The sequence below is a fragment of the Numida meleagris genome, chromosome 3, assembly GCF_002078875.1.
Source record: "Numida meleagris isolate 19003 breed g44 Domestic line chromosome 3, NumMel1.0, whole genome shotgun sequence".
NCBI lineage: Eukaryota > Metazoa > Chordata > Aves > Galliformes > Numididae > Numida > Numida meleagris.
In genome coordinates, this window is record NC_034411.1 from 13931023 (window position 1) to 13947240 (window position 16218).

Consider the following 16218-nt stretch of genomic DNA (forward strand, 5'->3'; position numbering starts at 1 on the left):
CTTCTGTCATGATGGAGACTCACGGCCAGCTGTCTGCCAGGCCAGCAAAGATCAGTAGGCAAATACAATCAAGGGCTGTCACTCAGAATAGCAGCTATCCTGGATGCCCCGCTCTGTGAACCCAGATCACAGCTCAAGTTCAGTGTCTGCTAGCACAACCTGCACACATTCACTCCAAATCAGCAAAGAAAAAAAAGCGAAGAAGAGGAAGAAGAACTGAAGACTCCTTTCTAGATCTCACAAAAGATCAAGTGTAAGGAAATGTAGGAAAATGAATTAAAAAAAAAAGAGTTAGGAGATTTGCAATCTAAAATCTGTTTCCAAGCTGAAGAACATGACTCCCAGTTACACAGTAGGGTCAGTATGCTTAACTTAACAGGGTAATTTCAATGTTGTAGGAATGATGGGACCACTGCAAGGCTAGTGGAGATAAAATGGGTTAACTACTATTTGCAATATTCAGAGCAAAGTTTGCTTCTCTTCAGATAATAGTGCTGTGTTTTTTTTTTTATTTTTTATTTTGGGGGGGGCTACAAGAATGCAACAATGGAATAATTCTTAAAAATTCCATGTAGGCACCCAACAGTGATCTCATGAAGCATGTGCTCAAACATTTAATAACATCACAGCTGAGGAAGAAGACATGATATGTACATTTTCTATGAGTTACGGCAGTCACAACCATTCAAAAGAGGGGTCTAAACCAGATGGCCCATTTCACGGAAAATATGTTTCTCTTGGCGAAAGGAAGAGTAAAATGTAAAATGCATATTTAATACCTGTGAGGACACTCTGAATAAGATCTTCTGTCTTTGCAGGTGCTTTCACCAAACCTAGAAGCAAAAGAGATGCCTGATACTAATTCTTTTAAAACAAGAGCCATTATTGTGTCACCTGATTGCATATTAAACTACAGTACACGACACAGGACATATGCTGATACAACCTTTTATTAATTATTTGAGAGGAGAAACACAGAGAACAACACCACACTTGTTTTATTTATGAGGAAGATGCTACTGAACAAGGCTATGAAGTCTGCAGTCATTAAACTATAAACACTGTGGTTTAACATCCATTTATTATAGGAAATAAATCAATACAGAATGTATACCACACAAGTAACTCTTAAATAAAAGATATTTCTATATTTGAAGAAGATTGGCCCTAACAGCAGACTGGGAAATTGTCCACCAACTCTATAAAAAGAAAGCAAACAACAATAAAAAAGCACATCAAAGACCACCACATTCTATTCCCTCCAAAAAAAAACTAAGTAAGAAAACACCAAATAAAACATTGTTCTTGAAATGTAAAGCACATAAAAATTATTATCCAGATTTGTTTTGAAAATACAATTTTTAGTTTGTTTTGCTTGTTTGTTTTTTCTTTACCTGGTGTTGGTTGGCTATGGACAACCTGAGTTGCTGGTTTCGGCGTAAGAGAGGCAGTGTGATTTACCCCATTTTCTGCTGGTGTTGGCCGAGGTTCACTGTTAGCTTCAGATGGTGCATCTCCATGGTCCACCTGAAAATACACGAGGATTTACATTACTCTTTCCAACTAACAGACTTAAAAATTTCCAGATCTAGTTTAGCCTACTTAACAATTGTAAGAGTCTCTAAATGTTAAGTACAAATTACTTTTAACAGGAAAAAAAAAGAAAAAGAGAAAGGTATCTTTAAGAGCCACAGTAGCCCAGGCAGTTCATTTTTGCAGGGTAAATTTCAAGAAGAAATAGAGCATGTATTATTCTTTAGAAGTATTTTAAGTGGGTATAACTCATCAGGGACATTTCTGAGTACAGTATATATTAACTGCACCAGATGTGAAATCTGGTTTTTATTGAAAAGCACTGTTCTCTGCCACAAAGCTTTTCTAGACAAAATGGAGAAAGTGGCACAAAAACGCTACTTAGATTCTTGCTGTGAACAAAATGCACATACAAAATTACTCTGAAATTTCATACATCCGCAGCACGATCATTATTCACTGGTTTTACAGCACAGAGACATACTTGTGATTCCCAAGATCTTACATTCTTGTAATTACACTCCTAGGATAATATGTAAACAGTACCTCCATCCTGCTACATAAATTCACCTGTGGTATCCAAATATTTAAGCATTTTCTACAATCTTTTCTTTCTTTCCAGTCTCCTAAAAGCTCAGGCTTACAGCACACATTTTGTTATGCACTGAACATCTTTGAACAATTTTCTTTGTGGCCATCAGGCCTGTAAATGATAGGGCGAGCACCCAGCAAACAGAAGGTCACTAAAAGCAATTTTTCTTTTGAAATGGCTAAGCCCTGCTTCTCGCTGTCCCTGCAAGGGGCCAGTTGCCATGGTGTCTCCGGGTAGTCTTGGATTTGTTCTTTCACTGCTCCCATTTCAGTCTTTGATGGCAATCACATTACATGCAGAGGCAGGATACCACAGTTAGTGTTTTTCTTTCCTCGTGATTACTCCACACTTGCAAAATATCAACCTGCACTGCATCAATTGAGGCAAAATATATTTTGATCTGCTTTGTGCCACTCCTGCTGCTGATTTCCTTCATCTTGGCCCTCACAACACAGTCTATATTGCAAAAAGAATTCTGTCTCAACAGCTGATTTCTTCCAAAGTTACAGGAGAGAGATCCTGTAGTCAGAAACATGACGCCATTGAAAACCAATGCCAAAAACCTTACTTCTTTAAAGCAGCAATGACTGCAACAAAATACAGACACACATGACCGAGCCAACATTTCTGACAGTAGAACAATGTGACTGGCAAAAGCTGTAGCTGTGACCAACAGACAGAGACATGGTTATTCTCTCAATTCCTCTTAAAATACATTTCTCACAGGATGCAATCCATTAGAATGACAAAAAAAAATATTGCTATATCTATCATCAATACTTAACACACATAATGCTAGGACTCTTATCTTCTGGCAAGTTAGCACCCTAAAAGTCACTGCGTGGAAAATGGGTATTGTCATCTTCTAGATTTGTATGTGAAATGCTGCATTGCAGCTTGTTGAGAAACTACCAATATAGCCTGTCAGTCTGGGACATAAAACAGCTGGTTTCAGAAACTAAAGCAGAAATGTGAGACAGGATCAGGAAGTAAATAAAGAGTAATTTTCTCTGCATCAAGCAATCTAATCTCATTAAAAAGCACTTTCTCTTCTCATAATTCATCCCACAGAATGCTAAAATAAACATGATTTTCCCTTAGCGGAGAACATTTTAGGCTCTTTTTAAAATATGATGCAATCCAGCCTAAGAATTTATAGTTTTTATATTCACAGAAAATGGTCTGTATTCCACACATTGCCATGTCTTTTGCAAGACAGTTTGTTTACTAAGTAGAAAGATACATAATCATACAAGTACTTATTTATATGGGCTGTATTTTTATTTCTGCAGAGAAAAAGGGTTGTGATGTTTTGGGATTGGGAGATCCTCTTCTGGTACTGGGTACATCTGTGTCACACTGCCAAACTAGGAGGACAGTCCTGAAGTCAGTTTGCCTCTTTCTTGGCAAAGTTTAAGCAAGTCCCTCTATGAGAATTGCCAGATTAATTTAATTTCCATTACTGTACCTAGATCTGACCATTGTAATTTGCCAAATAATGCCTGAATTTTAAATAGTGACATCAGATATGCTATGTGCAGCTGTTCTCCTAGAGATGTTTTTGTTTATTTTCCTCATCAAAACCATTTACTTTAACCAAAGAAGCCAACTGGACTGATTACACACATTTAATTTACATACAGGTACAAAAAACGATAGCTTTTATTTCAACTCTGTTTTATGGGTAGAAATGACAGGTCCAGTGTTGGCTGCTTCCATTGTCAAGCCCACTAACAAGCCTCCTAACTCAAGGTATGAATTTACGTTACACTCATAATGGGAATACTACAAAACAAACATAGAACAGATGCTGTAAATGATAATTAACAGGCAGAATAATTTGAAGCTCAGAGAAAGGTGAACTTATTCATTTAAAACAATTCACTATTAGGCATTTTTTTTTATTACTGTTTTGTAAGAAGTCAGGGGAACTTCCTACCAAGCAAGATGCAGCTCAAACTTCTAGGTAGCAAACAAAAACCTTTCCATTTTTCCTCTGACAGATGCAAGAATGCAGCTTGGACAAATAAAAGTGAGAAGAGAGGAAGGAGTTTGGGGAGGGGAATACGTGCTGGGAGGCAGCACAGCTTTAGAGACAAACATTAATAGTGTGTAGACTAGAAACTGCACATAGGGAAATTGAATCCAGGTGTACTTACACATACATATCTGGCAAACATACTCAGAATTACTTAGCTATGTTGCCAGTGAACGTGCTTGTCATTATTAATCAATGTGGTTCTCATGGGCAAGTGTAAGCAAACAAACCAGTCAGCCCTGCCGACTGCTGAAGAAAATGTTTCATCAGATATGATCAGGCAACTCAGGATTTCCAAGCACAGCTCTGCTGCCAAATATCTTATCTAGAATCACAGTTTATAAATAGATGATAACAGTGGTATACTGAAATTGCCATTTTGAGTGGATATTTTTTACCTGTCCATTTCTACTGCACCTAATTGAATTGTTATACATTTTTAGTAAATGCACCACTGCAGTCACTACAGTTTTGTTTTAAAAAATATTTCTCTGCTACTCTGAAACACACTCCTTTACCCGAAAAGCTCTGAAGCTCCTTGACACATAGTAACACTACCTAAGCACTCTAACTCCGATTTCCATCTTTGCACTTGCTTAAGAAGATACTCTGTGACAGAATTTTACTAACAAACAAGCCTGTGCAGACCAGAGAAATCTGGACTTTTTTCAAAAGTAAAAATGACCTCTAAGGTATTTAAAGGATTATGTTAAAAAAAGACTTTGCTATTAAAATAGAATCTCATGTGTAGAGTGTCCTAGATAACTGTCTAAGATACTACTGAGCATTTCAGTGTCCTCATTCAGCCGAACTTGTGACACTGCACAAAGAGTAAATTGTTGGCCACTGAATTGTAATGACTTTCACTCATCGGGTCTGCTTTGGGAATGTATTCTTGGCTACAAAATCTAGTTCAATGATGCTTTGCACATTTGAGAATTGAAGAAGGCAGTTACCGTAGCTGAGGGCAGTTTAGGATTATGAAGTATTTCTGCATCTTTGCTAGAGACCCTTACAGAGTGCCTTTTGATTCACATAACACGCCTAATGTCTGACACAAACAATATTCAAGGTACAAGGTTGATATTCTCGAACAATGCTGAACGTGTCACAGTGATAACATCTGGAAGGGAGACTGAAAATCTGGATGAACATAGACTTTATTGCAAGTGAAAGCTAAACTGTCAGCATGATGAAGTATGCTCAAAGATACATCTTTGTAGTTGTATGTACAACAAAAAGCTAGAAACAGAGCCTAAAATACTGTACAATAATTTCAGGCAAAGCTGCTGATGCAGCATTGTTATTTTTGTTAGGGCAACTTCAGCACCACCCTGGAAGACAACAGGCAATGACTTATGATGATCTAATCTAGTACATAAAAAGCTGCACATCAGCAAAAACCTAACTCAGTCTTCCAGACAGCTTTTAGTGTCTCTTTACCTCTGAACAGTACCGTGCACCTTGCACAACGTGCTGCTTCCACTGGAAGCACACACAGAGCACAATGCTGCTATCCAGTCATGCACTCTAGTCTCAATTCTGGATGAGATGTTTGCAAGTATTTACGCAATCAACATACGCAATTCCCAGGACTTTCTAAGCAAAGCAGATACTTCTAAACACTGCCACATAATTTGCAGAGACTCTAAAACCTCCCTTACCTCTTTCTTTACTTCTTCTTCATCTTCCAGAGTCAGTGCTGCCAATTGCTTAGCTCTCTGCTCCATCAAGTTTACATATCTGATTGGATTGGATAAGGCCTCGATCACATCTAGAAATAATGCAAATACATCAATTCCAAAGCTCTTACACTGTATGCTCCTCAGGTTTTAAGACGCTGTATTTTCCCTACAGATCTGCCACTGAGAGATACTCCTAAGTCCTAGAAACAGCAGTGAATGACAGTATACCATCACATGCAAGTACTCTATGTAAACCCTCTTTGACTTTCTGCTAGTATCATGTGGATGTGCATTTTTCTGAACATAGTGTTCTGTGATGGCTTTTCAAAGCTTACATCCAACTTGGATTCTGTTTTGCATGAGGCACACAAAGGAATGCTACTAAAAATCCTACCATTTAAGAAATAAAAACAATAAAACAACTATACAGAATACCTTTCCTCACAGCATTACCTGCGAAAGTATCAGGCACATAGTCTTTGACCTCTATGTACACAAAGAGAGCTGGCAGTGTCAAAGGTTGGTTCCTCTCATTCCTCAAACAGATGTAGTGGTAGCCTGTAAAATAAGAACAAACCAGTTCAGAGCATAAACTCTTCTATGAGAATGTCCCATACAATTGCGTTAATGTTTATTATTTATAGTTTGGTTCCAACTAAGCCAGCAACCTCAGGGACTTCTATCAGGGTAAGAGTTACCTCGAGGATTTCAGAGATAAGTAAGTATGCAGACAAGGGACTGCTTAAAAGGTACATGACATTGCAGCTTAAAATAGTATTTGCACTTTATTTTCACATCTTTGAATAATGCTAAACATTGTCATTAATATAATTTTGAATGCTTTCTACTGTATTAATTTTTACTGGATTTTTGTTTGTTTGTTTGTTTCATAGCTCTTATTTTGTTTTCAAAAGTGACCATCATAGTACTCAGGAATCCAAACTGACAAGTAAAATTGAGATCAATGATGCAATACCTAATTAAAAATACAGTCAATATGGCACTGTATCTTCAAAGCGTGCAAGGGGTGAATCCTGTCACATGACAAACTGTAGGAATATATCTGAACAAAGAACATTTTCAGACAGTTTTGAAAGTTGGTTGTCCTGTAACAGTATGGATACAGCACTGCAGCACAGATTAGCCAAGTTAATGGTAAGGTATCACAGATTTGACTCTTCTCCCAGTCACTCACTGCCTGATTTGTCTGACTTTGTGGATAGACAGCCTAGCAGCCTAAACTTCGGAAAAAGCAAGTGTCAGAAACTTCCCAGAGTCCTACTTCAGTTTAGCTCCCTCAAATGTCTCACCATACTGCTTAGTTTAAAGTCAGCAATGGGACAGCTAGTAGAAATGGGAGAAATGGACTTCCAGTCCCAGCAAATTGTCTTCAGTGTGGCAAAGCTACATCCTCTGCCTCAAAAATTAGTGCCTGCCACATGATGGCGGAAGCTGTTGTCCTAAGGGATGATTATGGAGCCACACATATGGGTAGCTGTAAGATACAAGACACAAGCAGGATGAGCTTATTTGGAGGGATCCTCACTTGGCTGCTCAGAGCAACTCTCTCTCCAAGTAAGAGCTAAATACTTGCTTTGGGAATAATGACAATATTGTGTGACAGTATGATGATAGTTTTCAATAATGTCTCAGAAAAGAGCTGAATTTTATATTACAAAGGTTTCTCAGTCCCCTCTAGCTCTTCCAGCAAGTTTTCATCACGTACACAAGACTAAAGCCAACATGCTGTTCTCCATCACATGCTGTAAACAAAGACTGGAGTCAGAAGGACAGAAGAAAATGCCTGAGGATAAAAGCTCTCAAAAGTGCTTGTATGATTTAACACAGTGGCCTCTGTTCTAAAAAGCACAAACTTAAAAGCATGAATGTGATTTAATGCTCTGCTGAAAGGACTCTTTGCCACATGACAGGTAAGTGCCCCAAAAAGGGATCAGCCCTGGTAAGAGCTCACTTCCACCAGATGATGGAAATCTTTCACAACTTCCTTTCTTCTCTCCCATCGCATGTCTTCCTCTGGAGCCAGACAGATCCTCTGTGAAGCAATTTTATCCATTAACCCAGCAGAAAATATACCTAGCATAAAAATGGAATTTTCTGCTGTATTGATAATCTAAGCTTGCTCACAAAGAGGTATGGAGATCGGCAGAGCTAGTGCAATAGCCAGGAATGTGGGGCCAGCAGTGGGGAGAGAGGAGGGAGGGAGAAGGGAAAGAGAAATGATGACCAGTGGGGAAATCCTGGAGCAATGGATGCCCAGCAGTCACGTCCATCTACCTGACCATGCTCACAGTGAGGCCACATGACCCACACCAGCCAAGGCAAGATGGCTTGGAGTTCTTCTTAGAAAAGCCCTGACACCACTGGCCATGAGAGGAGAACTAGAAAGTACTGGAAGAGATCTGGAGACACTGATTTAGACAGTACTTGAGCTAAGGTCTCCAGGAATAATATGGACAACAACTGCTAGATACAGGGACATGTAAGTTAAATGGAATCAACTAGATCACGTATAGTGTAGGCAGATATTCTTCCTTTTCCACTGGAAAAGTATCCACTGGAAGTAAATTTATGGCCCATATGCTTGCCCTAGTTTAGATCCCTCCCCTCCCCTCACTGGAAAGCTGGCGTTGAAGTCGGACACTTTTTTCTGTTCAAAATGCCAATGTCACTGCATCTTTCTAAAACAAAATATTTAACAAGTCTCTTGACCTGGAAAACTACAATTTTCATTTAAGTGCCCATTAATCATAATAGCGATAATAATATGATTTGGAAGAGACCAGGAATGATTCTATATATACATATATATATATATACCTATATATATATATGTATATATATAAGTATATATATATATACTTATTTTTGGCAATGAATGTTTAAGTAATTTTAGACCGAATTAAAGGTTTTGCGGTTACAACAACTTGCATATAGGTCAGTTGTTGCATCCATATAAAAATTACACCAGAGGAGCATCTTTTGCTTTAATTCCCAGCCATCTCCCATTCCCAAAAAGATGGAATTTTTTTTTATCTACTGAAGATCAGCAAGCACCAGCCACACTTTGACTCTTAATTCTGATGGTTTTTCTGTTTGATTAGAAATTTACATTTCTGGTTTAATACGGTATTTTCCTTTTCAAAGCTGAAATACATTGTTCAAATTTCCAGATTCTGTAATTCTGCAAGGTTGCTGGTCATCTACAGTAACTGGGATTTGGATTTGCTTTTCCTTTTCACTACACAATGTCTGTTTCAATGGAGAAAAAGGTTTACCTGGTCGAATTGCTGAGACTGGTAATATCCGATGGCCAATAAATTTCCCTCCTTCCTCATACACTGCTAGCCTCAAACATGCCAGGGAAGGTAAAACAACCTGAAAGGAAATATTGTTGCATTATTAACTTTCTGCTCTGAATGAAACAGCTTCATCCAGACAAAACTTAGCAATGTACCAGACAGAAAGATAAAGTTAAGCCCAGCAGATAGTAACATCTACACATCCACAGGAGGTCCTACTATACAAGAGATCAGGCTGTATACACTTGCGTTTAAAAATAACTCTCACAGAATCCTTTTTCCTTCAAGAAACTTGAGGTGGGACATACATTGAATCCAGCAATTTGGCCCCGCATTTTCAGTATGGTACTAGGGACTTAGCTCAACTCTTATCGCATTTGAATGCCACTGTTTTCCACTTAATTAGACTGTCCTGCACGTTCTCTTTTTCCTTTGTATCTGTGCCAATTGGATTATTTACCTCTCAAAAAAATCTCTGGTAATGTATGTTAGTGTTGAAAACCCAACATGCAACTCAACACAAGTTGCGGAGTGTTAATGTCTGAATTACATGAACTGTGTCAACCTCAGTGGAGCTTTTCAGTGCTGTAGCCCACTTGTTTATCAGAGTAGAGAGGTTTAATCAGGTGGGATGCTTACTAGCACCGGATGCTATCTTGCCAACAAATACAAGAGAAATCCAAACAGCGAAAAAAAAAAAAAAACAAATTGAAATTGGCTATTGAACTACTTTATTAAGATTGGAACCTTTAATATTACTTTAAAAAACAGTGTAGAATTTTTAAAATCTCATTTTCTTACTGTATATAAATATACATGAAATTACACACATTTTGGAGCTGGGTGCAGACAAAAGTTTTTTTTTTTTTCACACGTCCTGCTAAAATTGACATCAACATTGAAAGAAAAACAAAAGCAACAATCCAAAACTAAGAATTTCTACAATTTACTTTCAACATTATTATAAGTACTAATCTATGCTTCTCATAGCAGAGAGGCAGTCAGGGCATAATTGTAACTAAGTAGAAAAATGAAGTACACTAATTAGAATTTCATTACAGAAGAAAAATCCTAGTGATGTTTCCAAACTTTAGCTCTGGCAGGCTGCCAAAGCAAAGTTATTCAGAAGGCAAAATATTCTGGGAAAAGGGCTGTCCTCCCTAGAAAGCAGGGCTGCAAGGACCAATTGTAAAAACATCTCTGTGAACTGTACATTTGCCAAGATAAATTAAATATTTTTTTTTCAAATACCTGGACTCAGTACCCAACTCACCACTCAATCCAGATAACAGTAGAGTTCCTGCTAGAAAACTCGCTGGAAGTGTGTTGTGAAGCACAGTAAGACATTCACGTTGTGTAATCCTGAAACATGCTCAGTATTTTCAGCTCCCACATCTCATTTCAGGTAGATTAGGATTTATGCAGCTTTATAACCTAGGTTATATTTAGGTGGCACACACAAGAGCTAAGCAGAGACAAGATTGCTTTGAACGAGCTAGTTTGGACAGCCAGATTGTTACAGCTCGCAGGTTAACAGGATCTGCTTTTCAGGGCTGTTCAGCTGAGGCAAAATGCCATGGAAACTCAGCTAAACCGCTTCTAGAATGTGCACTTGCTCATTTATAGCACAGCACTGCATCACCCCATGCAGATGAGTCCACTGACATATTTGCTATTTCTAGCTGTATTCTAGTGAAACAACCGAGGTGACTTGAAACTGCTTTATTTCAGTACGTGCTTGGCATGACTAGCAAAATTATACCAGAAACAGTTAATAACAGCTGAAGAAGTAACCGTTCAAATCTCTTTATCTTTTTTAACAAATGGAATTTGTAGAACACAGAATTGCTCAACTGAAGTAAGCACAATGCAGGTTTGAGAAGCAAGTGTTACACTGACCTTCTTAAACACTATAGTTTCCTCTTCCCAGACAGGATTAACTGCATTGCCTTGTGAGGTCTTGGTCTTTAAAGCTTTTCTTCTTGTATCCACAGGCAGGCCAAACATGTCAACTTCTACATAGGTACCAACTTTCTTATCGGAAAGAAACTGACCTGAAATAATCTAAGACCAAAACAAAGGGGATGTCACTAGAGACGGTTTTGGTGGACTAGGAAATGAGTGGCTGAGATGCAGGTGGATAATTCTCATTATTTATCAGATTATATGTGTTTTCAAAGAAAAAACAAAACAAGCAAAAACCAAAACAAAAAAAGCATAAAAAATAATAAATAAAAAACCAAAGTTTAATATTGCAGGCACAGAAAAACAGCTTATGAGGTCTGATTTCCTGTGGACCTGTGAGCCTGAATTCCCCTATGAGCAATAGTGTGGTTGAGATCATGCTGCTGCCCTTCCCTTAGCAAGAATATTCATTTGGATCTCATTCCCCAATCTGACTGTCTCTTTTCACAACACAATATTTTTGAGACCCTTAATTTTTAACCAGTTTCAACAACAGGTTTAAAAGACAGTGCTGGAAGGAAAGATGCAGTAGAGTAACTACATGTGATTATTACTGTGAAGAAAAAAAAAACTAAGAAGGTGGTACTCCAATAAAGGCTCATCACAGAGAACTTTGAGTCTGAACATAAGACAACCATAAAATAGTGGGCTTTTCTAGTTCTTAATTTTAACAGGAAACACAATTCTCATCTTCAAAAGTGAAAGAAAGCTCTGCAATTAATTAAGAAAACTGAAGAGGCATATACAGCAGCGCCCCTGTAACATAAGAAATTTGGGTTTACCTAAAGCAAGTCTAATTCTGTTCTCAGGTGGATCAGTGTTGACCTTGCCTTTACACCTAGTAGAGTCTACTCTGAGGAGGCAGAAGTGGCTGCCTTCTGACAGCTCTCATGATTCCTGGATCCTCATTCCTGTCATAAACACTGCATCTCCCAAAAGCTGTCAAATGACTTCCACTCCTTTTTAGTAAAATGGCAGAAGAATGAGCCTCTAAACCCAAAAGGGGATCTGAAAGCTTCCATGACTACAGGTCACTATGGAAGGTCATTTCCACACAGTTGCCTTTTTTCTTTTTTTTTTTTACCATGTACGTCGGCAGGTTAGTACTTTATTCATAGCCCTCTGAGCACTGATCTGTTACACTTATGTCTGCAGCTCAAGAGGAAATACTTGTTTTTCCTCAATGAAAACAGGATATTTTGCAGGTGGATTCTATATTACAGACACTGTTCTAATGGGAAGTCCATTAAAAGTAGAACAGGATTTCAGAAAGTTTATGTTTTCATAACTAGAGTTATACTGAGTATAAATTTGTGTCATAGCCAATGCAATCTATCCCTACAAACATTCATAGTAGTTTTCAATTTGCAGATTCCTGGCAGTCCTTGAACTTCATTAGAGGTCCTTAAAACAGGAACAAGTGAAAGCAAGTTGGCAATGACTTGCAGCTGACATTTATGGTTCCAGAGTTTTGCTGGAGAACTTAAAAGAGAATCAGAAAATTTATTTATACCAGTGTACTGTTCTAACTGTTCCACTGCAAGTGAGCACTTTGTAACACTGCATTTTAAATTCAGTCCTTCATTACTAAAACCACAGACAAACTACTCTTAAATTCATTAACTACCCAAATATTTCTACAAAAAATAATACATACAATAAAAACACACTTATTTAACCTATAATGAAATATGAGGCAGAGCATTCTCTGCAATTTAAAACTTAAATGTCACTCCAAGAAATGAAATGAATTGTATTGTCCTGAATTAATGTGGCTATTTGCTAGGCCTCTGCACAACAGGAATTTATCCATGCTCTGACATTATTGTGAGAGTATTTTCACCAGTGTGCGTACATACCTTGACAGACAAGGTGTTAGCTACGATTCCATCCACAATACTTTCAGTAAATGGATCAAAGTGTTTGTCTGGTCTTCTCATGAATTCTGGCTTTAACCTGTATCCACTTTTGCCATTGTACTCATACATTCCCATGTTTATTTGCATAGACAAATCTAGGCATTAAAAATATTGATGAGAATTATTTTCTGGATTGATAACGATTTAGAAAAAGCAATGAAATAGTACTATTTATTCTAGTTTCAAATGAAATACAATGTAAACAGCTATTTATGGCACATGGCTGGCTGTTCAAAGAACTTTCAGACATGACTGCATCCACCCACTTGGATTCTTTCCATGGAGGAATCACATCCACAAAGCACCTTTCAGAAACCACTCAAAAGACAACTTTCAAATTTCAAAAGGAGTGTTAGTGATTAGGTATTGTGTACTTTAGTGTTGTACTGACTGCACTGTTGTACCCAGACCAGCAGAGTATTTAATGCGTCAAACCCCTTTAAACAACAGACACTAGGTGCCTGATGCTTAGTTTCTCGGAATCAATATAATGTTTGAAGACACCACAACCTATTTCAAAAGTGACTTATGCATATAGGAGCCTAAGTGTCTTTGTCTCTTAAACTTTTACTTCTGAAGTGGAATTTTCTTTCCACTTTTTTTTTGCATAAGTCCCTTACGTCCTGATACGCTGAGATTTTTTGAAAGACTGGATAAAAATCACAGCTAACTCTCTAAAGTTGCTTAACAATAGCCACTTAGAAATGATAACAATATGGGGGCCGCTATGTATGCAAGTTATACTAGCTACAGAACGTTAATTACAAGTATTCCTAGTTAAAAGATAAACTGTATTAAAAACGTAAATTAACAGTCCTGTAGTTCACCCACTGGACTCTTTTGATGCATAAAGCCTTTCTTACCTACCAGTCAGGAACTGTATCAGAAAAGTGGAAAAGTACAGATTACAAAATCAAGAGACCAGCACAACTTACCTACAGTTTGGAAGTTGAGAGCAACCATTTGGCAGCCAGCATTCCAAAAGACCTGTGGCATGTAGTTCGAAGAATCTACACGTGTTCCCTTTGGGTAAATTCGGCTTAACTGCATTTTGTTGTATCTAAATGGTGGGTAGTTAAGGTATTGTACATGTATCAAAAAAGACTTTGCAGAGAGGTTGCAAGAGTGCAATATTTAAATGCAAATGACCTTTACAGAATGGCAGCAGGTTCCTAATTGGATTTCCGCAGCCATAATAACAGAGATCCACAATTTTGTAGATGAGATAAATTAATGGGGTAATTAAAGGTGACGTTGCAGTACAGAGTACTCACAATAAGCAAAGAAATAGCATAGGTATATGCTTAAAAAAGATAGCATTCATAAAATTCCATTTATAATCATGGTTTCTAAATTGGAATTTTCCTAACATTGCATTTTTAGAGGCCAATCAGCTGTAAACAGTGAATCTTCCTCCGGTGGGGAAAGAGGTTCCCAGTTAAAAAGTAGAAGTGTGTGCTCTTTTGGAATGAGCATTAGAATTAGCCTCTACATAAAGACAGAAATGATGACTTTGCACTTCTTACAGTTCAGTCTACAAATCTCAGAGATGAGAAAATGCTGCAGGTTATCTGTGGAAATTGCTTTCCATTAATCTTCTTTAAGGCACTATTTTATCTTGATCATTTTTATCTTAACTGCAGCCAAGATGAGACATTGAGAAGCATCATAAGGTTTAAACAGATTGCTCCTTAGCTTTTCTTTAAAAGTTACAAGAGAAAAAGTAAACAAAAATGAAAAAAAGAATTGGGTGGCAATAGAAGACAGTGCTCTTGGAACTAGATGGGAAAGAAAACTCTCCTGTATGACTTTGCAAAACGCAAGTCAGCCACATTTTGCCAATTTGCTTACTGTAACTCAGACCACTTCATGTAAGATAATAAATTTATCAAAAAGAATACAAAATAACAGGTCTTCAATATATAGTTTGAGCCTATTTCCTCCAGTCCTAGCCCACAGTACAAGGACTCATGCCAGCTATTAAATTAGCTCATCAGTCCAGCCCTATTAAATCATCTGTGAAGACATTAAGTCTACAAATTTCATTTGAGATCCGTATTTTTCCAGCTCATGTCTTCAGATTTCAGTAAAGCCCTTTCTGAAAGTCAAGGATACTCCACAAATTCCACAGGAGACTTGGTAAGTTGCTCAAGCCCTTTGGTTTCCACAAAGGAAGACATTTCAAAACTTTTGTTGCGTTCTGTAATTGTAAACGGAGGAGAAAAACAGTGACATATTAGAGCACGAAATCATACGCAATATATGGACTCGTTTAGTTTCTTATCAACTGTTCACTAGCTCACTTCACCTTAATCTCAAAGGATTTATATATGCAATCATTTGTGGACAGCAGTAAGCTCACTCTGCATATACTCGAAGGTTCCATCCAAACTCACACTAGCACTGCCCAAATTAAGGGGACTTGTACTGCTTGAGATACCTACTGTACCAGTTGCCGGTAAAAGAAAGTCAGTGAATGTTAGAAATCTCTCACATTTGCTTGCACAATATCATGCTCATATATTAGACAGGTATTGGCCAAAGCTCATACATGAGACATAAAGGTATTATGGCAACTTTTGTGGGGAACAAAGAGCCCTGCCAGATGTCCAGACTTTGCAGGCAGGTACAATGGCTCTGAGCCAATTTCCAGCTCTAATAACTAATGTCCATATCAGACTAATCTAAGGAGTATGCTAGTTGTACCTACAGGGCTTCTTGTTACCTTCGCAGTGTCAGAGGAAACTCACATCTGTCGCAAACAATCATGGAAACACTGCTATCTAAACATGACTGAAGGCACACTCCTGTGTCCCAGCAGGTCTTTAAACTTAATGCTGGACTCGTCTGGAGCATCAATAACCTCTTTAATTTGGTCAAACTTTCTGACATGAAGTGATGCATAGCTCCTGCTAAGCACATAACTCTGTAGGACTGATCATTCATTTGTGTATCGTGTTACTCACTCTGCCTGATGTTTGCACAGCCTTTCAAAGTACCATGTGACATGTACCAGAGCCCAAGTCAAGACCCTTCAATCTTCAGTACTTTTTCTTTGAAATATTATACAGAAGGTAAGGATTCCTGTAACATAACAGCTTCCCATTTTATCACAATCAGCTCTGCAGATTGCACAGAATGGGCAATAGCACTGAGAGATAACAGC

General features: G+C 37.9%; 1 protein-coding gene across 4 annotated transcripts in view; it reads right to left on the minus strand.

The window, feature by feature from the left end:
• The window catches only part of PLCB1 (phospholipase C beta 1), a 389735-nt gene that overhangs the window by 76352 nt on the left and 297165 nt on the right, over positions 1–16218 (minus strand). For all 4 annotated transcript variants that reach the window (XM_021392475.1, XM_021392477.1, XM_021392478.1 and 1 more), the window contains exons 17-25: positions 15168–15252; positions 13988–14112; positions 12993–13147; positions 11068–11232; positions 9145–9244; positions 6302–6406; positions 5828–5937; positions 1395–1527; positions 780–833 (exon numbers count right to left, since the gene is read on the minus strand). In XM_021392475.1, the coding sequence (XP_021248150.1) occupies positions 780–833; positions 1395–1527; positions 5828–5937; positions 6302–6406; positions 9145–9244; positions 11068–11232; positions 12993–13147; positions 13988–14112; positions 15168–15252 (1032 nt within the window). The remainder of the gene's footprint in view (positions 1–779; positions 834–1394; positions 1528–5827; positions 5938–6301; positions 6407–9144; positions 9245–11067; positions 11233–12992; positions 13148–13987; positions 14113–15167; positions 15253–16218) is intronic.